Genomic DNA, 26512 nt, shown 5'->3' on the forward strand with positions numbered 1-26512 from the left:
CTTCAACTAGCCTACCGTGATAATCACTGTTTTGTTTGGTTGGTTTGTTGACTTATCGTTTACAACATTTCTGAGTTTTTTTCCCATAATCTTAATTTCCTATCTACATTGCTAACTTTGCTATCCAGGCCCTGAATTGAACTTCTTACTTTATTCCTTCACTTGTTTGCACCCTCTTTAAAGGTATTTATGATTTCTTAAAGTTCACTTTCAAATTCTTTGGCATTTTAATCCTTTGTTATCTTTAGTTTGAGCTGTCGAGGAGTTCTAACTTTTAAGATCAGTCATATTGTCTTTCTTTTGCTTATATGAGTCATGCATTTCTGTTTTGAAATTGATGAATTAGAATTGGGCAGCTTTGAGGGAGACAGCCCACCTCCCACCTTTCCTCTGTTGAGAGGTGTCCTGTCCAGTACAGTATTCACGTGACAGAATCCACACCTCTTCTAACTCTCATGGAACTACACAGGTTTTCAGAAGTGACTGTTCAGTTAATCATCAAAGCAAAGGCTCTTCCTGAAACCATGCATCTGGTGATTTGTTGCAGACTTGTTGAGATGCAGAACAGTGCTGCCTTCAATCTACTGTCTTCCCATCTCCTGTTTTGGTTTCCTGTCCTCTCCTCAGAATGCAAATGAGAAGCAACAGAAACAAGAGGCCCTGATTGGTGACATTATCCACCCACTACTGTCTGCCTTCAGACACGGTCTCAGGGCTTCAGGAGCCAGCTTGAATCCCCACCAGGCAGAGCCCCTGGAGGCCTTTGTGCATGGCACAATTACTTCCTTATAGTTAGTGTTTCAAATTTACTGCACAATGAATAATCACAGACCTTTAACTTCATGTCGTTGATTGTTGTTTCCAGTTCATAACTACTGTGAATAGAGCAGCAATGAACATGGTTGTACAGGTTTCTCTACGCCAGGACAAAGAGTCATTTGGGTATACACCCAGGTGTGGTCTAGCTGAATTATGTGGTAGCTGTTTCTAGCTTTTTAGGAATCTCCACTCTCATTTCTCTATTGGATGCACCAGATTTTACTCCCACTAATGAATATGTGCCTATTTCTTACATGCACACCAGCATTTGGTGTGTGTTTTGTTTGTTTGTTTGTTTTAATCTTAGCCATTCTGACAACTGTAAGATGAAATTTTATTCCCTGATGGCTAAGGATGCTGAACACTTGAAAAAATGTTTCTCATCCATTTGTATTTCATCTTTTGAGAACGCTGTTTAGTTCCATGCTCCAATTTTTAATTAGATTGTTTGTTTTCTTGCTGCTTAAATATTTTTGAGATCTTTGCATATTCTAGATACTAACCTGTTGTCAGATATATAGCTGATAAGAGTTTCCCTTGTTCTATAGTGCGCTGCTGCTTTACTTGAATAATAGTATCTCTTCTGTAAGAACCGTTTTTGTTTTATAAGATTGATTTATCATGTGTTCTTAATACCTGTGTGGCCAGGTCCCTTTCAGAAAGTTTTTTTTTTTTTTTTTTTTTTTTTTCAGTGCTTTTAAGCTTCACTTTCTATATTCTCTCCTCTATCGGGTTCAGCATATCAGATCTTACATTGAAGTCTTCAATTCATTTGGAGTTGAGTTTTGTGCAAGGTGAGACCATCACCATGCTCTTTTTTTATTACTATAGCTTTAGGATATAACTTGAAATCAAAGATGGTGATACTTCCAGCAGTATTTTTATTGCTTGGGACTGTTTTGGCTACCCTGGGTCTTTTGTGTTTTCCTACAAATTTTGAGATTGTTTCTTTTTTTCAATTTCTGTGAAGAGTTGCATTAGAATTTTGATGGGGATTGAATTGAATCTGTAAATTACTTTTGGCAGAATGGTCTTCCGTGAGCATGAGAAGTCTTTCCATCTTCTGATATCTTCTTCAATGTCTTAAATTCAAGCCTTTCATTGAATTGATTAGATTTTTTTTCCAAGATTTTTGAAAGGCTATTATGGACAACACTGTTTTCCTTACTTTTTTTTAGTGTATTTTTCATTTACATATATATGGGGAAGTTACTTTTTTGGTGTTAATTTTGTATCCTGCTACTTTGCTAAACATATTCATCAACTATAGTCCTTTTCTGGTGGACTCTTTCATATATAGAGTCATATCATCTGGAAATAAAGATACTTTGATTTCTTCTTTTCATATTAGTATACCCTTTATATCTTCTTCAACTTGTCTCACTGTTCTAAGTCTTCAAGCACTATATGATCAAGACCCTTGTCATGTTCCTGATTGTAATGAAAATGCTTTTGAGTTTTCCCAGTTTAACATGATGATGGCTGTGTGCTTGTTGTAAGTTGCCCTGATTGCATTGGCACAGTACCCAGAATTGCTAATTTATCCAGGACATTTATCATGAAGGAATGTTGGCTTTTGTCCATACCTCTCTGCATCTAAGGAGACAGTCATGTGGTTTCTGTCCTTGAGACTATTTAAGTACTGTACTACAGCGATTGATTTACACATACAGAATCATCCTTGAGTCTCTGGGATATCAACCTCATCATAATGGATAATCTTTTGGATGTTTCTTGAATGTGGTTTGCGAGTCTTTCATTGAGAATTTTTGTGTCTATGTTTATCATGGAGATTGGCTTATAATTCACTTTTTTTGTTGGGCTTTACTTTTGGTATCAGGGTAATACTTGCTTTCTGGAGGGAATTTGGAAGTGTTTTCAGGCTGGAGGGGTTGGTGGAAAGGTTTTTAAGAACTGGAGGTGGTGGACACCTTCAGGGAAACAGTATTTCCAAGACATAATGGGGCTGCTGAACTCATGGACTCAGAGTGGCTGTGACTGCATTCGTAAGACCCACACCACATCAAGCCAGCCCAAACCCCAGCATGGATGTGGGGGCACTCATGAAGCCCCATCCCTCTCTGGGGATCAATTAGCACGTAATGGCTGCTGGGAGGAGGAGAGTCAGTTTCCCTCAGAGATGAGGTCCCTGGGAGGCTGTCTCACTCTGGTAGATTGTTCTACACCCATATACAGTGCATGGAGTCAGTGAGTTTAAAAAGAGCAGATAAAATTGACAGAGACTAGAGATGACGAGGTAAAGGAGAAACTGGAAAAGAAGAAGGGGATGGGTTTAAACAAAATGCATTATACACATGTAGAAGTTCTCAAATAGTATGTAAACAGAGGATCTCCGAGTGTTTCTCATACAGTGTGGATATGCTAGAGAGGATGGAGTGGGAAAGTGTAAGAGGGTGGTGCACTTAATTGATGGGTAATTTAGAATTTATGAGTGATTTATTCTTGAAGGTTTTCATGTAATATTTTCATTGTTGACTGCGGGTAACCAAGACCAAGTTAGTTGTGGATTTTCTCCTCATGGTGATTTAATGCCTCACAGGAAGCAGTTTAAAGGCAAGCCTTGTTTTTTTGTCTTTTGTTTTGGCTAACAGTTTAAGGTGACACAGTGCACCATGGATAGCAAGATAAAAAAGCAAATGCCCCACGGTGGCAGGACTGTGTACCTGGGTGGACTCCTCCTCACAGGAGGCAGAGAGGGAACAGGAAGGGTAACTGGGCTATAAGACAAGGTTCAGCCCTAATAGACTATTTCTTCTGGCAAGGTTTATCACTTAAAGATTCTACAACTTTCTAGAACAGTGCCACCCATTGGGGACCAAGTGTTCAAACACATAAGCCCATGGGGACGTTCCTCATTCAAAACATTTTATCCCTGACCCTCATAATGTCATGGTTATCCCATACTGGAAAATACATTCACTCCAACTTTAAAAGCCCCCACAGTCCTGGTCTGTCCCCACACTGTTCAAAAGTCCAGTCTCTTCTGAGCCTCAATCCAACCCAACTGTATAACCTCTATAAGTTAAAAACAATATCAAGTCACATACCTCTAATATACAAGGCACAGAAGAAACATTCCAACCACAGAAGGGAACTGAAGCGTACCAAGGAAAGACTGAACCAAAGCAAGACTGCAACCCATCGCGGCAAACACCAAGTCCTCGGATCTGCACGAAGCATCTGAGGCTTGGGCTGGCATCATGCGGGCTCCAGCAGGCTTTTTCTTCTGCTGCCTGTGCACAGAGAACTTCTCTCTTGGGCTGGCTCTCCTCTGTTCCTCCAGGTTTTCTCAAATGTCCCAGCAATGAGGTCACTGGGGTAGGGTGTGTAGTAGGCACACACAAATACCTATGGTGTAATCCCAGGACTGGGCAAAGCATGCATGCCCGTGTGTCCCATGGCTGTATTCTCTGGATGCGAGGATTTTTACTGTGACTGCACCATGTGTCCCAGTTGCTTCTGCAATATGAGGGGAGCCACAACATGTGTGCATGCATCCCAGGGTCATAGCCTGTGGCATGCATGCTGAGAAACTGCAGTCACTAGTGCCTTTGTTGGGCTGTGAACTTCTAGAGGGCAGGGCTGCTCCTCCCGTCTTCTGAATCTATGGCTGCATTTCCAGTGTTGAGTGAGTTCACAGCCAGCACTAATTGTTCACATTTAAATGCCAGATCTCGTCTGGCCCCTCCCTTGTAGATGCAGAGAGGCTTAGCCAAGGTGCTTTGCTAGTGAGTGTTCGGAATGGATGAAACCCAGCCACGGAATGGAATGTCAGTGAGGGCTTGACGTTTCTCCTCCTCCTCCTCTTCCTCCTCTCTCCCCACTTGTCCTGAGTGTTGTTCCCGCTGGCTGTCTTGCAGGTATGCATCGTGCAGAAGCGAGACACAAAGAAGATGTACGCCATGAAGTACATGAACAAGCAAAAGTGTGTGGAGAGGGACGAGGTGCGGAACGTGTTCCGGGAGCTGCAGATCATGCAGGGACTGGAGCACCCATTTCTGGTGAACCTGTGGTGAGTGTGGAGGAGGCATGCGCCCTGGGGGCAGGCGCTGTCCAGGCCCTGCCAGAGGGAAAGGATCCAGGTGTCTGGGTTTACAGCCTCTCGGTGTCTGTGGAGTACTTTCACCAGGGAATCTTCAAGCATTCATTTCAGTTCTGTTCTGTGATCGAGTGAATCAGAATTGAATTTGTTTTTGTGCATCTGAGGAAGTATGAAGCAGGGCTTATGAGAATGCTAAATGGTATCCAGTATTTTAGAAAGCTTCACACATTGTGTTAATGGCAAGAAGGACCTGGAGTCTGTGTCTCTCCATATAGCATGGCTGCCCTGAATGGAGGTGCTAAATTCCAACTCCTGAATCTGACACCCTGTCTATTATAGTCCGTGTTTGGGGAAATTTCTCTCTATTCCATCCCTGACTGTTATCTCTGCTTTGGATTTGCATCCCATAAATGCCTACCTGCTAATGATTCCCTGCCTCTGGGCCTTTGTGGGATTTCCTTTTGCCTTAGCCAGGTACTCCAAAGCCCTCCACTTGGGCATTCCAGGCAGACACCCCTCATGAATTTAATCTATGACTCTATTTTCCCCACCTTACAGACGGGGCCACTGAGTCATGTTACTAGTAAGCAGACAGATGGGACTTGAAGACACATTGTCTGTCTTGGCCTCCACCTAACTCCTTGACCGAACACTTCCTAGCTTTGCCAGATGCCCTTCCCATCTTCTCCTTGTCAGACCCCTCCCTTCTTGCCACCCTGTGTGGCCTTTTTGCCCTCCGAGGAGTGTGAGCAGTATGGAGATGGTTTGGGGTTCCTAAGGACGCCCTGCTTTGCATTAATTGCATGCCACTTCTGGAGTTTTTTCATAGAGGGCGAGTTACTGCAGCCTTGGGAAGGCTCACTCTCATCACTCTCCCCCACTGACAGGCTCTGTGATTGGCACTGTTGGGAGCCTAGCATTGATTAGTTTCCATGACAGCTTTGCCTCTGTGGAATGAATGATCTGTGCTCCTGAGCTGTGATAACCCAAGCTGAGCTGTCAAGTGCAATATTTTAACCTGTTTAAAGTGAAGCTGTGGTGCTCTCCTGGGATTAAGACAATCCTGGCAAAGGGGAACGAGGAAGACTTGAGTGACAGCGTGTGTGTGTGTGTGTGTGTGTGTGTGTGTGTGTGTGTGTGTACGCACGTGCGCGTGTGCGCTCACACATAGGAACCCTGGGTAGGGACAGGATGAAGGAAGGGGACAAGGTGGCCCAATATTCTTCTTCTAAGCCAGACCTCATCAGTTCTGATCCCAGCCCTCTACACATCAGCAAGGAGGCAGCTGTGGACCAAAGGGGTTCCAAACCAGACCCCAACTTTGATGAAGAGATGGAGGATCAAGAGACAGATGATTATATCATAGACAGAATTGTGTCCTTCTAGGAGGAAGAGAATGGAAGCCACAGGAGGGGGAGGGGAGAAGGAGAAAGAGAAGGGGTGAGGGAAAGGGAGGGGGAGAGAAGGAGGGAGAAGAAAAGGAGAGCAAGGGGAAAGGCGGAGAGAATATATAATGTTCATGTTGTCTGCAAGCCAGGGGAGAAGCCATCACCCTCACCAGAATTGACCATGCTGGCTGCCTAGCCCTGGAATCCCATTCTCCAGTGCTGGGAGCAGGAAGCAGTTTCATGTTCTGCCCTTCTGTGGCCGCTTGTGCTGGGGAGGGCACAGGCTTTGAGAGCAAGCCTACTTGCCTGTCTGTTTTCTCATCTGTAAAGCCAAAGAGAAAGGATGGTGAGGTCATGATGTTGTGTATAGATCAAGTGAATGATCAGAAACAAGTAACCTGCTTAGTATTGGACAGGGATACCTCTTCCATGAGTGGTTTCCATGGTTACCAGGGTCCTTCCAGGCTGGCTGTGGTTGAGCATCCCTCCATTGGGTTACCTCTCACCTCCCTGCATGGAGTTATCTTCTCCCCTCTCCTTCAGCACAGGACATGAGAACTTTGGAAGATGTACCTTGGGCTTGGGGTATCATGTTGTTGGCTTGACTAAAGGTTGGTAGATAGGCAATTTATTCACATTTTGATAGTGTGCTTGAGGTTCGTTTCCCTCAACCTCACTGGCTGTCTTCACTAGATTCTCTGTTAGGAGCTAATGTAGAACTAGGTAAGGAAGCCACTTGCTACCATCTGGACAAAGCAGCTTTGAGAGTGAGAACCTTACAAGGCAGGTCCTAAATGTAGTGTTAATACTTGTCATGCAAACAATGTTTCTAGAACCTTCTATGAGTAGACACAGGACAAATCAAGACCCGGATGTCCGTATGCCACCCTGAGACCTTTTATTAAAATAAGATTGTGGGGGCATTTAAAGACAGCTCCTCTGGCTGGAGCAGGGAGATGAGGAGGAGGCTGAGCAGGGGACTGGAAGCCACAACATGTGGCAAAGGATCTTCCCTTTGTAGAAGAATGTTGCCATCTCCTTAGAAGCAGTTCCAGACAGCACCTAAACCAGCATGTGCACACCACAGCATATTGCCAGTCTATCTGACTGGGCAAATCTTACCAAAATGCCTATGGCTTGTGAATGAAACATCACTGTCGACCCCGAAAGTCCCCAGAACAATGTCCGCCAAGGCTGGGCTCCGACACAGTGTCCGGTCTACCCCGCCCTTCTGTCCTTGCACCATCGCGGCACATTTTACAGCAGCCATACTGAGTCGTCTGTAACTAAGTGGTAACTAAAACACTGTGCTCACCTCCAGGCCCTCGCCCACCTGCTCTGTTGCTGGAGCTCCACTACTCGGGGTTTCCTGGGAATGCCTGCCCTTTCTCCTGCAAGTGTCCGAGCAATGGACACCTGTGCACTGGACTCCTGGTGGAGGTCAGGCCCTGCCCTGTTTCCTCAGTGTCCAGAGATGGAACAGCTCTGCATCCTCCCTTACAGTGCTCCGCTGTGGAGGGACACAGCCCTCCTCCTTCACCGGGTCTTTGGTGTCCGGTACTGGGGACATTCAGTGCTTCAGTGCTATTATGTTTGCCGGGTGCTTGTGGTGCATACAGCGCTAGTACTAGGACAGTTGTCACCTCCGTCTTCCACGGCCGGCAGAGGACAGAAGTCAGGCCCACACTGGCAGCACCATATTGCCCTTTCCTCCCCATACTCTCTCGCCACTCTCCCTCATATCCCCATTATTACTAAAACAGTGAGATTCCAAACACCCACGGTATGCTGGGGATCAAGAGACACCCTGCTCAAACCCTGACACGTAGGAGGACAATGCCGGTGAGATTTTTACACTTCTAACTGTGATGTCATTGGCTTCCATGTATCCAGGACACTCTCATCACCATGGTAACCTTTGGCCTCAGAGGAAGAGGCTGTGCTGTCTTGCCCAGGGTCCTTTCCCATCCTGGACTGTCCTAACATGTGCAGTGTCCTCGGTGTCTTTGGCTCAAGCTGTGAAGACTCCGGGTTTCCATTCTCCTTGCTATGGTCAGTGGCTGCTATTCTGAAGGGGAGGTGGCCATGAGTGTGAGCCACATGACTCACCAGGTACACCTTGACACTCAGCTGTGTAAGAAGCCAGTGGCCACACTGCAAATCAGGGCTCTGGAGGACTGCAGCTGGGCCAGGGGGAATGGCTGTGTATGTCAGGAAATTACTGAGGGACCCAAAAAGTCTACTAAGGAGCACTAGAAGGGTCATGTGCACAAGCCAGGATTACCGAGACCCTCTGTGTTGAGGAGACACAGTATGGCATCTTCCTGCAGATTTCCCTGACTGCTTTCTGCATTTTCCATGTGTTTTTCTGTAACTAAATTCCCGAGTTAATATTGCTTCATGCATGTAATTGTTTCTTTACTCCGTACAGCCCATACAACCTACCCTGTAGTCTACAGCCCAGATAACCCACTCTCTAGTCTCCCACTTGCTCCACTAAAGCAGCCAAATACCACTAAAGCAGCCAAAAGTGGGAGGAATTAATTTTGGCTCACAGTTTGAGGGATAAGAGTTCATGGCAGAAAGGATGGAGGTTGGGACTCTGCCTGAGGCAGTGGATGCTGGTGGAATCAGTAGATCAGAAAGCAGGGAATTCAGTGAGATCCATGTCCAGTCTAGAGCCCACACAACCCACCCTCCAGTCTACAGCCCACACAACCCACCCTCCAGTCTACAGCTCACACAACCCACCCTCCAGTCTACAGCCCACACAACCCACCCTCCAGTCTACAGCCCACACAACCCACCCTCCAGTCGACAGCCCACACAACTCACCCTCTAGTCTCCCACTTTGCTCCATCTGGGGACCAGCTTCCAAGACCCCACAACTTCCTCCAATAGCACCATGGCTGAGGACCTGTGTTCAAGCACATGAGCCAGCAGGACCCTTGACACTGACAAACATTGTAGTGACAGTGATTTATTGTCACTTAATCTTGCAAGGCCTTCTCTCTTTGATCTCAGTGAGGAGAAGAATTGACTTTCAACTCGAGCTTACAGTTAGAGAGGCTAACACCAGGGGGCTTAGATTATTCACACGAGGTTACAAACTCACTGGAGCACCGGAGCAGCTCTGAGATGAGAAGCCAGAGTATGTTAGTAAAGTTTAACAACCAGCTCTCCTAGGGGCAGGGAAAGGGGGCACTCCCTGGTCCCTAGTGTTTTTCATTCTCTGAGAAATAGATGCACCCATTGTCGACTTCAATCTAACAAGCTGGTGTCAGACAACTTGAAAAATTTGTAGTTGATTTCCAGTGTGTCAATACAAGCTGGCTCCTGAATATCCTGATAGGCTCAAATCTTACACCATAGCCTGGGATCTGTTGAGCTTCAGTAAGTGGGCTCATATTTAAGCCTCTGAAGTATCAAGATGAGAGAGGATTGCGTTTCAACACAAGAGAAGTGTGCTGAGGACAGTAGGGGAAACAAGGCAGACTGTGCTCTTGATGGGCGCATATCCTTTGAAAGGCCTTAGCTTTCTCACCTGTAAAATGGGGGAACAACCGCACTCCTTCCATGCTCTATGAGCTCAGGCCAGTTGAGATCTAGGGGGTGACAGCCTTAGGAGAATTCTGAGGTGTCACACCATGCACGTTTTTACACTGCTTTTGAGAAAGCCTGGGGAATTGATAAGGATCCATTGGCTGACAATTTATATGCATGAATTTGCTGGCAGGAGGCAGTGAATGTGTAGCTAAAGCCCACGGATGTTCAGTGACCAAGAAATCTTATGTTAAGCTCATATCCCAAGGAGCGTCAAAACTGCACTAGAATATAATCCATTTTAATGGGAAGCCTTCTCCTGCTTGAGCCAGTGTAATTAAGCGGGGATGGCAGGGCCCTGAATCCCCATGTTTCAAAGTCACATGACATCCTGCCATCATCCCACCTCACACTGGTCCTACAGATCTTTAGCCCACAGGTGCTGCCTCCGCCTGGGGTGATTTTCTCAGGAAGCCCTCAAGGCAACCCCTCTGCCAATTTCACATCTCAGCTCTTGCCAGGCTTTTCAATCAAGTGAAGTCTGCATCACAGTCGGCATCATGTCTGCACACCTCCCGAGTGCTCTGGCTGTTTGAGGCTGAGATGCCCAAGGGCTCGGCACCAGCACCTGCTGAGGGACGCAACACAGTGTGTTAGTGGATACTGGGTAGTGAGAGAGAGGAGGCTTGACTCAGGTCTCCCTTCCTGACATCATGGGCAGCCCACCCACAGCACCAAACCTATCCCTAGTTACTTCCCAAGGGCCCCAGATCAAGACCTCACTAAGACAAATCTGAAGGCTGTGTCTCCAACCCATGACATTTTCCGGGGGGGGGGGCATCTGATGGGAAATGTCAAGATGCAGCCTTCACACCTCTTAACCCTCTTGCTCTCAGAGGATTATTCCTGAACCCCTATTTTCTCCCTGCCTTGTTGATTTGAACCACATGATCCCTGCCACTGCTCCTTTTGAGGAATGGTGGCGTGTGGTGTGTCATGGTAACAAGTACACAGTGAGCATCACCCAGAACTTTGCAGGGCCCCTTCAGGGCTTCTGCTCTGAGCCTGATTGTAAGCACATACTTGGTTCCCCCATCCCCCCCATCTCTTCTATCTGCAGACTAGGGGTGCTCCCCTGCACACCCTCTCAGCCCACCCTGTATGAATCTCCAGCCTTTTACCCATGCAAAGTTGAAAAAAAAAAAAGGAACTGAGGGAACACACTTGGGTGACTCTAGGCTTAGATGAAAGATTAGGGCTCACAGGGTAGGGGCAATACCCCAGCAAGTGTGGGTCTTTCCAGGGAGGACTCTACTGTAACACATTTTTCTCATTCCAAAGTCTGAGCAGGGTCTGTCTCCCAGGTCCGTGGAAGCCTCTCTTTCACCCAGCAGCTTTCAGACACGGTCAGCTCAAGTAGCAGGTGCACGGAGCTCATCCAGGGTGCCTTCAGTGGCTGGGTTTGTCCACGGTAGCTGGGTCAGTGCCAACATGCTGGGTTCTGCCCTGCATGGAGCAACTACCAGTGCCCCAAAGGACTTCATAGTTGGACTTAGGTTTGTATTTTGAGTCACATTAGTGGTCATTTGTAAGTGAGAAGAGTCTTAGAAGATGGGAACATGAGGATCATCACCCCCAATAATATGTGAGGACTTTAGGATGTTTGTTGATTCTGAAGCCAGATGTGCACCAGACACCTTGATCCCTCCTGGGATCCATCTGTGCATACTCTAGCTCCTGGTTTTTGACAGACTGTCCTGAAGGCTTCTTTCAGAAGATCCTGAAGGAGAGCCAACAGTCAGACTGTTCCTCTGAGGAACCACCCGGCTTCTGGATGACCTGGTTTCATTCAGCTCCAGGGCACCCCCGTCGCATTACCCTGTGTTGTAGAATTTTGTCCTCTATGTAAAAATAGCCACCATCTTCACCACCTTATCTGTGCCTGCTTCCAAGATTCCATGGTGATTGACTATTGACTATTGACTCCCTTCAGAAGATCATTGGGCCCTCTCCTGATCCGCTCCACCCCCCCCCAGAAATTTGTAACCCTTCCCTGATCCCATGTGCCCTCCACCTCAAGGGAGGTACAAAAGGATATAGGTTGGGGAGGTTAACGGAAAGGGCTCCATCTGTGCAGTTATGGGGTTGCCATCATCTGTGCTGGAGGAAGAATTTCCAGTGTGTAAGTGACCCAAACAAACTCACTGGTCCCCCAGGGAGGCCTTCAGCGGAATCATACTTTGTTGTCATGGCCTTATAAGGACTGGGGAGGGTGTTGCTATAAGGAAGGAGTGGGGGTCATTTACATCTGCCCAGAAAGGAAATTCTCAAAACACTCTGGTTAAGCGCAACCCCATGCTGTGCTGTATGTTGGCGCGTCCACTTATTTCCTTAAGGGCATTTCCCATCATCAGAGGAAACATGAGATCCTGGGACCCAGGTCCCACTCAACTTGTTACCCACATGTCCCTAGGAACTAAAGGAGTGGCTGTCACATGTGGCCGTCTGACTGTACTGTCATATTGACTCACATGCTTGCACTGATCCCTGTTTGGGGATACAGTCATTTAGGAAGCTCATGAGGGACTGGGACCTGCCTGCTTCCAGAGGGCTGGGCGACCCATGAGAGCCAGGATCTTGCTTTTGCTGTCTCCATGCTTAGCTCTAGGACTACTTTGCATGGAGGTGACGTTTCTCCTGCAAGGCAGGTGCCAGAGCAACTTGCTCTGGTCTCCCCGCAATCCCTTCTTCCACTCTTCATACTGGACACTTGATTTCTTTCTAATTAGCATCATGGAGACCTTTGATCTGTCAATGTCCTAGATGGGTCTACAGCTAACTGCTCACACAGCAGTAGGAAAAGTGTCACTTATAAAATGTCCTTCTATATGATTCCTGCTGCCTCAGTCCTTCAGCGTCCTCTCTCCTTGTCCCTTCCAATGTCTCTGGACAACTGTCCCAGCCACGGTCCTGCCAGCCTAGCGGCAGAAGTGACCCTGTGAAGTGATGCTCCACTTGCACCATTTTGACTGACTTAACTTCCAAGGGCAGGCTGTGCCGTGGCCTAATGACACACAGGTCTCACTTGCCCACAGGAGCTTCATTTTGCCTCTGAGAACTGCCTGCACTCTTAGGGACATCACAAGGTCATTACTGATGTATGTTTTGCCCTATATGATCCCCTAGGTAAGGAAGCAGCTTCAGTTGTCTTCATCTGAGGGCAATTATGAACTCATCCCCCCCCCAGAACTTGAATGGCGTCTGTAAGTCCTCTCACCTGCCACAGTTCTGAACCAAGTTCAAGTCCTCCACTGACAACGTGGAACAGGAAGGTGATTGGACCAGGTCAGCATCAAACCAAGACAGTCCCTTCCTGTAATCAGAGGGACGTGCTACTGAAATGGTAGTGAGTGGGTTTGGCACGGCATTCAGTGGTGTTTGAGGTGTCAAAGGCAACCGGAACTCATCTGTCATCTTGCCGGTGGCACGGGCAGGACACAGGCAGCCCGCATGACACCGTCTGTTGGGAGCTGGATGCTCTCTCTCTTTCCTCCTCCCTTCCCCCTACTTGCTTCCAGTTCTTTCCTGTAACACTTAGGTTTTGAAACTGGCAGCTGCCAATGCAAATCTTTTGAAAAGATGTGAGAGAGATTGAGAGCGGTGTGTGTACCCTGTGGGGTGGCGTAGATGGGTTTGGGGACAGAGCACATTCTACAGGCGTTTTGTGGGAATAACAACGGCAGCTGTAAGTGTCTGAAGCTCTCTACCCTCTGTCTGCATGCCAACTTCTCTTCTTCACACTTTGAGTGGCTGACCCATGTCCAGCAAGCCATCCCTGGGAAGGGACCTCATGAAATTACTGCAGAGTGAGGGTGGCCTGATAGTGGCCCAGCCATGGGTGTGCTCCAAAGGTCCAGCCTTCACTGCACCCCTGATGTGATTTGGTGCTAATTGCAATGAGCAACTCTTTGAAGCATACTGTGGAACTGTATGTCAGAACTGGCCCCGAGAGCTACTTGTAAGGACACCTCTGTCCCCAGCTTCAGGGTGATGGGGGAAGAGGCAGAACCTGACAGTTGTTTTCATTCTCTTTGCTTCCCAGTGTCCCTGGGATTCTTAGCACAGCTCTGGCCTTCGGACCATCAGGTCAGTGGGTATCTGAGCTGGGTCCCTGAGGACACAGAAGAGAAGCTGCTGTGTGTCACCCTGGAGGAGATAGTCCACCTGGAAGGACAGAGGTGTAGAAATGACCCTCTTGGTCCATCCTGAACATGTGGTCCTGGGCTCTGCACTTACACTTGATGATCTACAGGGTGACAGTTTCACACTCTGTCCCCAACAGAGAGGAGGAAGGAAGCTTTAGTATGTCCATATGTAAGAGCCTGGCCTTTTCCCCACACTCCCACTTGGCTTGTATGTGACTCTGGGTGTTTGAAAACAATAGGAGGCCGATATGTACTGCTACACAGAGTAGTTGCAGGAGAGCCAGGCATGGCATTTATCGGAGACGGGTCACCCAGGCACAGCAGCTACAGGAGATGGGTCATGCTTGCCTTTCCCTCCTAATTATGCACTTGTGTGTGAGGTGTAGTGAGAGGGAAAATCAGCCTGCACTCTTTCGGAAATTTCCATCCTGTTCACACCCACTAGGTCTGCACAGCGGGAGTAATGAGATTCTGATGAGCTATGTGCAGGACCAGGGTATGCATCTGGATGTCAATCTCAAGAAACCTCTAGGCTTACAGGCCTCCTCTGTGTGACATTACAATCGTGTGGGGGCTTGGGCTGTGTCAACCGAAGGTCCAGCTGGAAGCAGGCACAGGAAATGAATAGGGTTTTAATTAAAGTGGTTATTCGTGCAGAAGCAACCTATATTGAGGCAGGTTTGTGTTCTCAGCACTGAGCAGGAAGCGGAGAGTTTAATAAGGTGTAGACAGAGCAGGTGCCTCGGGGACCTGTTTTAAAGAGCATATTAAGTGTCTGCCATTAGCACATCTTCGTTGCTATGTGACTGGGTACCCCGGGACATCTGAAGACACACTGGGAACCTTGTGTGATGTCAAGTCGGGGTCTCCAGTTTCACTTCCCCTGAAAACCTGCCCCTCGAATGCATCCACAGACCTCTCTTAATTTCTGCATTCTCCAAATTAGTGAAGCTGGTTTAAAGAAGATTTTATTTTGCTGTCTTTAAATTCAATTTTCTTTTCCCTTCTCTTTGCTTTTCCAAATTGCCTGAGCTTTAAGACGTTATTAAATCAGGCAGTTTTGCACTGCACTCTACAGACAGGACTTTCCCCAGAGCCTTCATCCTCAGCTGCTTCCTAGGTTGTCCAGGTCCCTATATGTGAGAGCATTTCCCTCCCATTCCCCACCCACCCATGAGTTCCTACTTGTATCAGAAAACCCTGCCCAATGCCACATTTGCAAAACTTCCCCACATTTATCTGAGGATGCCAAGGAATTCAGCTTTTGGGATGATGGGGAGAAAAGCCTATATATAGTTCCTAGGAAATTGGAATCCTCTGGGGGGATCTTTTGGGGGATGCATGGGTATGTAGTATGTGTAGAGTGTGTTTGTGTGAATCCTGTGGAGGCCAGAAGTCCACATCATGTATCTTCTTCTATTGATCTCTACCTTTTTTTTTTTTTTTTTTTTGAGGTGATCTCCCACTGAACATCCCAGTTCATCTGGACTAGCTGGCCAGTGAGGCCCAGGGATCCTGATCTCCATGCCTGGCTTCTTATGTGGGTACTGGGGATCAAACCTCATGTTCTCATGTTTGCACAGAAAGTACTTTACGCATGGAGCCATCTCCCAGCCCTGATCCCTTCTTTCTGTTGGTGAACAGTATGAGTATACGTGTGTGCATGCATGTGCGTGTGCGTGTGTGTGTGTGTGTGTGTGCTCCTTCCTCAGACTGGATCTTAAATACTGTGTAGAGGTCCAGGTCTCTAGAGGCGTTGAGGAACATACAAGAGGTGGAACCAGGGGAGAGGCCTTTGGGTTCCTAGGATAAGCTCTTGAAGGGACAGTGTGACCCGATTCCTGCCCCTTCTTGTTTCTCTTCCTCCTTGTGACCTGAACATTTTGCAGGCCCTTGACCTCCCAGGACCCTTCTGCCACAGGACTGACATCAGGCCCAGTAGCCTCCAAAACAGCCTTTCCCTTTCCTCTCCTCTTGGTCTTTGTTATAGTAATAGGAAGTCTTCCTCTCTGCCTTCTGGCTGTGAGGAAGCTCCGAGAAAGCAACTTCACGGATGCTGCCTAGTGATGTGGGAGTAGAGACTTGCAGATGACAGGCTCAGATCTGAATTTCAGGCCACCAACCACCGGACATTAGACAATATACCAAGACTCATTTGCAGGATGTATGAAATAGGAATAATGGCCAGGTCTCAGATTGAGGTGCCAGTGCCCAATAGTTCTTGCCACCTGGCCAGCTGACATGCCCCCTTACTTCCTGAATGCTTACAGAGCTACACTTCCTGCTCTTCCTTCCCAGGCTCCTTTTTCTACTTAGAATTATGATTCCTTGCTCTGAAATCACTCTATCTATTTTTAACATTAATTTGTTTGTAGGTGATGTTGAGAGCCACCCACAATAATTTATGAATTTGCCAAGATAGCTGGACACGGTGGCTCTATTTTTGAAGTGGTTGCAAGTATGAGGAGCTGTTTATGAGGTAGCCTTGGTACCCAATTCCACCCACATGCCATTCCGCTTGAGGGCTTGGGTGATGAGCGGCTCTTCAGGGATCCCACGGCAGATGGGAGAGAGTTCTTTATTAAAGTATTGGCAAACACCCCACACCTCGTTGCAGTCTCCTGCCAATAGCAAATCTGGAGGACTTGGCTTGGCCTCGAAGCTGGAGTCAGCCTTTCTTCTCCAAGTCAGGCCAGTTGTAGAGATGTATGAGTTTATATATAGCTGCAGGAACGGAGAACTGGGGTAAACACTCATCCAGATACACCTCCCCCCAAGCCTCCCCATGCCTCTGAGACTGTGGTCTTGAAACCTGTCCCCAGGTTGCATTGCTCTGAGCCATAGGATCAGGCATTAGTTAATAAAGACTGCCTTAGGAGACTCTGAGGACAGAAACTACTGAGACACGGCCCTCCAGGTAGAATGTGCAGAATGGCTGCAGGCGGAGGCCCAGCTGCTCTTTGGAACTCTTCTATGCAGGAAGGGGTGGCCAGAAAGTGCACCAAGGCTTGCCCCGTGGAGACTGTGGCCTCACCCACTAGGATGTTAGGTCATCAAATGGATAGCATCCCATATGGATATGATGGGAAGAGGCACAGACATCCTTGGCAGGATGCTGAAGGAAGGAGCAGGCAGGAAATAATGCTTAGGAAAAAAAAGCAGCTTTACCCCTAGCTGCACTCATACCCACGTCCCTGACTGATCCATGTTCTCAAATGTATCTATGCCCTCATGTCTGCTGTTGCTACAGAATATAACTGCTCCTCGTCTAGCCCCGCAGACCAAAGGCTATCCCCACCGATAGGTCAGGTGGGCAGGATAACCTGAAAATACGGGAATGTCTTGCTTTAGGAAAATCCCACTTGAGATCTGTGTGAAGCTCAGCGATTGATATAAACATTGTACCTCCAGTCTTAAAGCATGGGGTGGGCCAAGCATAGGAGCAGAACGTTCCTATTCAGGAGACTCTGAGTAAGGCAGGACAGCTTGCTTCTTCTGCTGCTTGAACTGATGGGAAAGAAACACGAACCACGTCACCTGTGGGGTTGTGGACCCTGAGACTTGGTGACCTGTAAGGTACACGCCGTGAACTTTAGTCTCCTGGTGTCTGTGACTTTAGGAAACCCGGGGCAACCTTAGGTAAGATGCAGCTGCTGATGTGTGTCTTGGCGATGCAAGCTTGTGTGTGGTTTCATCACACAGTGAGTGGGTATTGACAGAACTGGCTAGTTGATTAACCTCAGCTCAGTATGCACCCAGGAACAACAGAGCCTTGGCTGGGGATGTGGATTGGTTGCTTCCTGTTGCTGTGATAAAACACTACGACCAAAGGCAACTCATGGGAGGAAGGGTTTATTTTAGTGCCTGGTTCCAGAGGGTTGAGTCCATCCTGACAGAGCGGCGTGCATTGGCAATAGGAGCTGAGAGCTGAGGGCTCCCATTTTCAATCTCAAGCTCAAAACAGTGAGAGCAAAGCATAAATGGCAGGGAGCTTTTAATCTCAATGCCCATTAGCTGTGTATATTTCCCCCAGCAAAGCTGCTCCATAGCCCCAAACAGTGCCACCCACTGGACATCAACTGCGCAAGTACGGGAGCCCGTGAGGGACATCCTACAGTGTGGCAAAACCTTGAGCATCAGTAAATGAGGAGCTCGAGGTAGAGTCTTAGACAAGTCAGTCAACCTCTCTCAATCCATTTCCTCCTCTTCAGAAGAAGAGACTCTTCTTCTGTTGCCCTGATAATACATGTTCAGGATGTAGATAATTAAAAAAAAATCTTTCCATCCAAATATCCCCAAGTCCATCTCCTTAGATGGCCTTCTAGTGATATTTTTTCCCTCTGAGTAATTACATTATGGAAGTTTTGTGTGGCGTGTGGTAAGGAATTGACAATTTTCATTGTAACCTGGAAGTTCTATGCTTTCATTTAATAATACTTCTTTATTAAATGTGTTACCTGGTAATTCCATCACTATGTACGATTCATTCTGATTACTCTCCTTTGTCTCCTTCCCACATCTGTCAATCCCTACTCCCTTCCATCTACAAATTCTTTCCCTTATATTTTTGTTTTGTTGTATGGCTTACTAAATTTAAGCTGTGTGAACGTGGGTTTGTAGCTAGCCACTGGAGCCTGGTAGGCTCAACAGTGGGTATGTAACTGAAGATAAAGACGTCCCTGCTTCCTGAAGGGATGCATCCCAATAGTCCTCACATCATCCTTGACTGTTGATAGGGGCAATCTTGAGCACATATAACCACAGTTGCTGTGAACTAATGATTGCACTGGATGCACCATGCCTAGAAGATGTCATTTTGTATCCCTTCTCTCTGCCTTTCAACTCTTTCTTTCTTTCCACCCTCTCTGCTGTGACACTTAGAGCCTTAGACACTGTGAGCCTTAGAGAGGGTGGTATGTTTAAGGTTGAACATGCAATTGTCATTTATTCTCACACCCTGAGCATCTATCCACCTCTTTATTCACTCATTCACTGCAGAGAACATTTCTCTAGGGGTATGAACATAGAAATTTAGAAGGCAGTCTGATACTATGTCAATTTAGCTTAAAAATAGTAGTAAGTTCCTTCCTAAGGCATTTGACTTCCCCAGCCATTAAACAAACAAACAAACAAACAAACCTGTGCTCACAGTACCGAGTAGATCTTAAGTCTGAGTAGAAAGTCTTTGGTTTTCTCTGCCACAGCCATGCCAGTGTTGCACAGCAGGCTAATCTTGTCTGGTAGGCTGCTATTTCAGCTCAGAGGGTTTACAGCTGGGTAAGACTGTTCCTTTTCTCCTCCAGCAATAGACACAGCATCTCCCAATACCATAAAAGCTAGCTAGCAGGGAGTACACTTAGCTCAGGAAAGCTTGACTTCTTTATATTTTGCAACCAATGAGGTGTCTTCAGCAATAGGGTCTTGTTATGTAGTTCTGATGGGCAACCAAGAGTAACAAGAGCCTGTGTTGCTTTAGAGACCTATAACCTAAAGGCCAACCACTCTTAAAGAGATATTCCATACATGGTACTAGGATTTTTGCTTAGTGATTGCCAGCCTCCAGAAGCAACATTCACCAGCTGTGAAGAACACCAATTGATGGTACCATCAGGAAGCTATACACCTCTAGGAGGTGGAGCCTGGTAAGAGGAAGTTACATCGATGGAAGCATGCCCTTGAAGGGGATTATGGGAGCCCAGCCCCCAATTCTCTTCCTTTGTCTCCCCCTCTCCCTCTCCCTCCACTCTGCCATGAGACAAGCAGCTCCGCTCCATCATGGGACTCCCATCATGGAGTCCATCTCCCCACAGTTCCAAAGCAGCAGGAACACACAACTGTGGATAAAGAGCTCTGAAAATATGAGTCAAGACATCGTTCTTTCTTCCGTGCTGTCTCAAGGGTTTTGCCACAGCTAAAGAAAGCCGACTAGCACCATGGGTAGGGAGAAGATGGGAGACTGGAATTGTGTATTGATTTTATGTAATCAAGCCTACATGGTAAATGCAACTGTTTTTTTTTTTCCTGGTGCCAACTAATGGATGACCGTCCTGTCTCCCCAGTTAACCTGGGTGTTCTAGGAGTCATTTCCTCTCCCCAGTGACACGCACCTTCAGGACCTTCCGAAAAAGCCTAAATTTCTTGGTTAAATCTTCCAAGTCCTCCCCAGCAGGTACTGTGCCCTTTCAGCCATCCCTCCCATGAAGTGCATCCCCCGGGCTCCATTCCATTTCCTGCCCTTACTCCTCCTTTGCATGTGAGATGCCAAGGGAGATGTTGGTCTGGGCCAGGTCAAGATGGATGGGTGGAGGGAAGGAGTAGAAATTCCTTTCCCCATCATCTCCAAGGGTAGAGGTTTTTGTGTACAGATAAGAATTTAGGTCAGATGCCTGCGTGTCTGGAGGCTGACTTCCTGGATTGGATGTAGCAGCACACAGTTCCTGGAAGGCTTAAATCATGTGTCACTGAATTGCCTCTGTTGGAGCTTAGAATGTCAGTCTCACACCCACAGCTTGGCACATATGCAGCACAGCCATTTCCCTCCAAATAATGTCCCCCCCCCCGCCAAAATAGCATCGTGCCACCACTGTATCACGTCTCAGGCTGGGTGTAAGTGCAGGCATTCATTCCTGTGTGAATTTGAGAAAAAAGTGGAGTGCAGTCATGGCCACTTGAGGCTCAGGGCTGGGGCTTCTCTTTGTCCTAAGCTGTGGGCTCTGGGGCACTGGGGACAGGGCCATATTCAGTGACACAGCTCAACAAGCCAAGGACAAACTACCAATCCCTATGCAGGAGCCATTTGTAAAATGGGGGCAGATTTAAGTTACACCTACGTCCACACCAGCCTAGACTTCAGTTTCTTTATCTGTTAAGTCAGCATAACCCTGGCACTGCCAGACACGGGTCACAGTAGAGGTGAAGTTGGTGTATATAAGGAGGTCTGTCAACATGCAAACCCCATGGGGTAGTAGCTGTCCACAGCCATCCCCAGCGTCATGTAGTGAACTCACTGAGGGACTAACTGTGGAGTCCAGAGTCCAGGAGTCCAATGGCCTGCAGTTTGAAAGCATATGCTGTCACTTAGTCAAGTAATTTCTCCCAGACTGTAGTCAGACTTTTTTGGGGGAGGCTACCAGCTCACAAATAATGACATGGAGACTTATTATTAATTTTGAAATCTTGGCCTTAGCTTAGGCTTTTTTTTTTCCAACTGGACTTTATAACTTAAATTAACCTCTTTTCATTAATCTACGTTTTGCCATGTGGCTCAGTTCCCTGTCCTCTGTGCCACATGCCCTACTTCTTCAATGTGTCACTGGCATATCTTGTGTGCCCGGATTCATCCTAAGTTTCTCTGCCCAGAAGTCCTGCCTAGCTGTTGGCCATTAAGCTCGTTACTAAACCAACCACAGTGACAAATCTTCACACAGTGTAAACAAGCATCCTGCAACACCAAGCCGTTGAGGATTTGTCCAGCTCTTTCACAATGTCAGGTGTGAAGTGATTGTCAACAGAAGCATTGCCAGCATCCAGAAATGACAGTGAATGGGTTTGCAGAGCCCTTTCTGCAGAAAATGGACACTTTCAGCAGACAAAGGCAAAGTAGCCCATGCCACACTGACAGTGAGTAGTGAAAACAGGAGTTAGCCCAGAGTTTGCTACCTTCAAAGTCCTCGGAGAGTTCTGTGAGGTTCATACAATATCTGAGCACTTGCCAAGCATCTGCTATGGGGTTTGGAACACAGTGGGTCCACGTTATAGAGCGGCACCTAAACTATCTATTACGTTTTATTTTCTGTACATAAATATATGGGGACATGTGCACATCATGACAGGTGTGTGGATGTCAGAGGACAATTTGCAGGAGTCAGATCTCTCCTCCTTCTGGTCCCAGAGATCCAATTGAACTTGTCAGGCTTGGCAACAATCCTTTACTTCCTGAGACATCTTGCAAGCCGAAAAGCAGCACTTTGATCGATGTGGTTGTCCCAGAAGTTTCTCCTCTGTGGATGGGTGCCTAGGCTGACCACTATGGCTACTATGAATAGTCAAATCAACCTGGGCAATGAAATTCCTGCTTGTTGGCCTTTACTCTTGTGTTAATTCATTCTGGGAGGGAGGCCCCATCTGTTCCCAGGAAGACAAAGCAAACAGTCTTGTTTCACAACCCGGTTAGTTGACACAGTAATCACACCTGCATTAAACTCTAAAATGCCCCAGTCACAAGTTTCTCAGACAGTTAATTCAGTGAATGGCCCTTTATCCTTTTTTTTTCTATGAACTTCTATTTGTGGGCATCTAATGTACTGCTCAGGGCTACTATGACCTTGCCACCTCCTCCTTTACAGATGATGAGAATTGACTGATAACCAGGTAACAATAATCGCTCAGCTCTGCTGGGCACAGGAACTGTAATGTGTATGGAACGGGTGGTCAAGTCATCACTTGCTAACACGGAGGACACTCCAGCCATCAGGTGCTAGGCTCTGCTATACACTGGTTCCCCCATGGGGAAACTGAGACACGGGATGCATAAAAACCTGCCTGGTGTGAGTTGGTCACTGAGGGACAGAGCTGGAACGTTCTGTTGCAGCCACACTCTTGGGTGATAATTCCCAAAGTGAGTAGTTCCCAAGAGCTCATGTGGTGGCCTTGGCGATGTCTTTAATAAGAACTCTCCAAAGCTCTGGGTGACTGTAGCCACGCAGCAAGTACAGGAAGCATGGGTGAGGCCTGGTCCCCCGGGGTGCTCTGAAGAAGCCTCCACTGGCTGCCTAGCCTGAGCTGATGAGTGCCCTGGAGTTAGGATGCCCTCTGCGTCCCGTCCAGTGCTCACCAGGCTTTTCAGTTTTGCCATGTGAGCAAAGGTCGCCAGGCACTCTCTCCCATGTCTGAGCCTCTTTAAAGTGTGATGTAATTGGAAGCTGCCATGCTGGCTGAGGATAGGATTGCACTGTTCGTGTCTATCTGCTTTGAACATAAAGGCTGTATTTGCCTGAATTGGTGTCACTGGATGTAAGAATAGTGTTTGAGAGTGAGGGCAGCCTTAGGAGAGGTTTTGGGCTGTGAGAGGATCTGGCTTCTCAAGACTGTGGCGGAGAGAAATAATAGTGCAAGCAGGTCATCATCTCTTTAAAGCACCTGCTCCACGTTGACCGTGTATTCTACCTCTGTAAAATAGACTCTCTAGGTATTCATATACATTCATGTTTTGCATAAAATGGTCAAGAAGCTATGCTGTCAGTGTTAACTGTCATACTGATAGCATCCAGGGTCACCTGAACAATGAGCCTGTCTGTAAGGGATTGTCTTAATGATGTGAGATGATTCATATTAACTGTAGGCAGGTCCATTACCTGGGGTTCCTGGACAGAATACAAGGAAGAGATCAGTCTAAGGACCAGCATTGGTCTCTCTCTCTCTGCTCCTTGGCTGCAAATGCAATGTCATAAGCAGTCTCAATTTCCTCCCCTCTAACTTCCCCGCCATGATGGACCAGGTGCCCTGAAACTGTCAGCCAGGCAAACCTTTTTCTCTTGTGCTTCATTTCTCAGGGTATTTTATCACAGCAACAGGAAAAGATGCCAGGGCAGGTGCTGACTTAGTTAGGGTTTCTATTGCTGTGAGGAGACACCACGACTGTGACAATTCCTATAAAAGAAAAGCATTTAATTGGGGTAGCTTACATTTTCAGAGGTTTAATCCATTATCATCATGGTGGGGAGCATGGTGGCGTGCAGGCAGACTTTGTGCTGGAGAAGGAGCTGCTACATGTTGATATGCAGGCACCAGGAAGTAGACTGTCTCACTAGGCATGGCTTGAGCACATGAGACCTCAAAGCCCGCCTCCACAGTGACACATTTCCTCCAATGAGACCGCACCCACTTGAAAATTTTCAATGTCACACCTCCTAATAGTACCACTCCCTTTGGGGGGACATTTTTTCCCTCAAATCACCCCAGGCACCTCCTGAAAAACATATTTCCAGGTGATTTCATCAGTGTGCAGACATCACAGAGCACATGCCCACAGCCTGGTGGATGCAGGGTGCAGGGCAATCCAGAAGCATGGGATCTTGATGCATCTGAGAGAATCTGTGGGCATCAGAGGTAGGCAGAGGCTGTCAGCACTATACCACACAGCACAATGTTTGACAAGAAACCCTCTGGTATGAGAAGGATTCTTTTCTAAAACAACGAAGGAAAGCACAGCATAGTGGAAACCTGATGCAACCATTTGTGGCTATGCTCAATGCTAAAACGATGCATGTAGCCATGTGGGCCATGCTTTCATATGCCGATGGCATAGCGGGCTTTTTTCACACCCTCATCACAAGCATGCGAGTAGCATGTTGCTCTGTGACATCACGAGCCATGGCATTACTAGATGACAGTTTAGCGCCACTGTAATTTGGTGGCAGCACTGTCCTGCCTACACATGTTTGTGCATGCCCTTGTGTGGGTTTGTGTCAGGACACATAGAGCCACTGCTTGTGTTAGGGCGTCTGTCTTCAGGACTTCACATCCATCATTCCTTCTGCTCTGCCTTCTGGGGCTCATCCTTGCTTCCTTCTTCTCCCTCCTGCACAAGACACAACCGCGGATCATGAAAGTTCTTTTTTTTTTTTTTTTAAATTTTATATAACCAAGTCCATTTAAATGAAAACAAACATTTATAGACAATATTTGGGAATTTGTGCATCATTCTTTCCAAACTACTTCCTGCTGGTAAGGGGCACTGTCATGGGGGATTCTAAGAAGATGCAGAAATCCTGGCTGTAGTCTGTAAGGCTGCTTTGTCCAAATGTTTTGAATGTAGGATCACCTCGTACTCTGTTTCAGGCGGTCTGGCTTGATCAAAGCACATTAGTCTGGAAGGAATCCACAGCTTTTCATTTTCTGTGGAAACAAAAATAGAAATCCCTTTCCCCAGTAACTTGTCCTTGAACTTAAATTTTGGAGTCAAAGCATTTTTTTAATTTAATTTATTATTTTACACGTCAATCCCAGTTCTCTCTCCCTCCCTTCCTTTTACCCTCTCTGCCCTCTCACATGCACTCTAATCACCCTCCCCTCCCATCCCTCCACCCCAATTCCATATGTAGGGGAATGCCATCCAGTTGGGGTCATGTAGATCTGACAAGTCATGTGAAGTAGGGATTAGGACTTCTCTCCTGTCTCTAGGTTAAGGCAGTATCCCTCCATGGGGGATGTGTTCACAAGGTCCTTTTGTGCACCAGGGATACATCCTGGCTCCACTGTCTGAGGTCCCTTAGACTGCTCAGTCCTTCTGGCTGAGACCCATATTCAAGGGGGCCTGAGTCAGTCCCATGCTGGCTTCCCAGCTATCAGTCTGGTGGCCTGTTAGCTTCTCCTTGTTCAGGTAAGCTGTCTCTATGTGTTTCTGCCGCCTGGTCTTGTCCTCTCCATCTGCATCTGGGTTCTAGTTCGACTCAGTGTTTATGTATGGGTGTTTGCTCCTGTTTCCAACGGGTATTAGTTGAGGGCTCCATGGATAAGTTAGTTGTTGATCTCACTATCCGGGAAGGGCATTTATGGTAGCCTTTCCACGGATGCTCAAATAGCAAGAAACTGGAAGCAACCTAGATGCCCTCAATTGAAGAATGGATAATGAAGATGTGGCACATCTACACAATGGAATACTACTCTGCAGAAAAAAATAATGGAATCTTGAAATTCGCAGGCAAGTAGATGGCACTTGAAGAAACCATCCTAAATGAGGTAACTCAGTCACAAAAAGAGGAACATAATATGTATTCACTCATATATGGAGTTTAGACCTAGATCAAAGGATCACCAGCCTATAATTCACATCACCAGAGGAACTAGGATACAAGGTGTATTCTAAGAGATTCATATAAAGTCCCTCACAGAACCGGGAAGGGAATAGTCCCCAAGAGCACAGGGGAAGTGGGGGGGGGCAGCGAATGGAGAGAGAAGTAGGAGAAAACAAGGGGAGGAAAGGAAAACACGTGAGACCAGGAAGATTGAGCTCGGTTAGGAATAGAAGACAGGAGAGAGAGAGAGAGAGAGAGAGAGAGAGAGAGAGAGAGAGAGAGAGAGAGAGAGAGAGAGAGAGAGAGAGAGGAGAGAGAAAACACATAAAAGAGGGAGCCAATATTGGTTTGAAGATAAAATTGAACACAAAGAAAGGTCTAGAGAACTACAAGACTGCCGCCAACTAACAATCCGAAAGTTCTTAATAATTTCTCTGCTCCTGCTGCCAAACTATCCTCCTCTCTGCCCCAGGTAATGGCAAAAGCCAACTAATGCCCCCCCTTTCATCCTCAGCCAGTAGTTTGTGTTCTGTGCAGCTGCCAGGCAGAGTTTCCAGCAAGCTTCTGTCTGATCATCTCTGTTCAAAAACATCAGAATCAAATGTACACTCCTTTCTGCCAGGACTAGAGATGGATAAACAACACTGACCCTCCTTTTTGCCTGCCTCAGCTTAGACCCAGTGGAGGCACAGAGCCAGA

The 26512-nt window shown here is 47.1% G+C and overlaps 1 protein-coding gene across 1 annotated transcript in view; it reads left to right on the forward strand.

Annotated features, from left to right (window-relative positions):
* Nucleotides 1-26512, forward strand: part of Stk32b (serine/threonine kinase 32B) — a 225708-nt gene that overhangs the window by 69962 nt on the left and 129234 nt on the right. The window contains exon 3 of the mRNA XM_051200286.1: nucleotides 4701-4852. Coding sequence (XP_051056243.1) covers nucleotides 4701-4852 — 152 coding nt within the window. The remainder of the gene's footprint in view (nucleotides 1-4700; nucleotides 4853-26512) is intronic.

This window comes from Phodopus roborovskii, unplaced genomic scaffold, assembly GCF_943737965.1.
Source record: "Phodopus roborovskii unplaced genomic scaffold, PHOROB, whole genome shotgun sequence".
Lineage (NCBI taxonomy): Eukaryota > Metazoa > Chordata > Mammalia > Rodentia > Cricetidae > Phodopus > Phodopus roborovskii.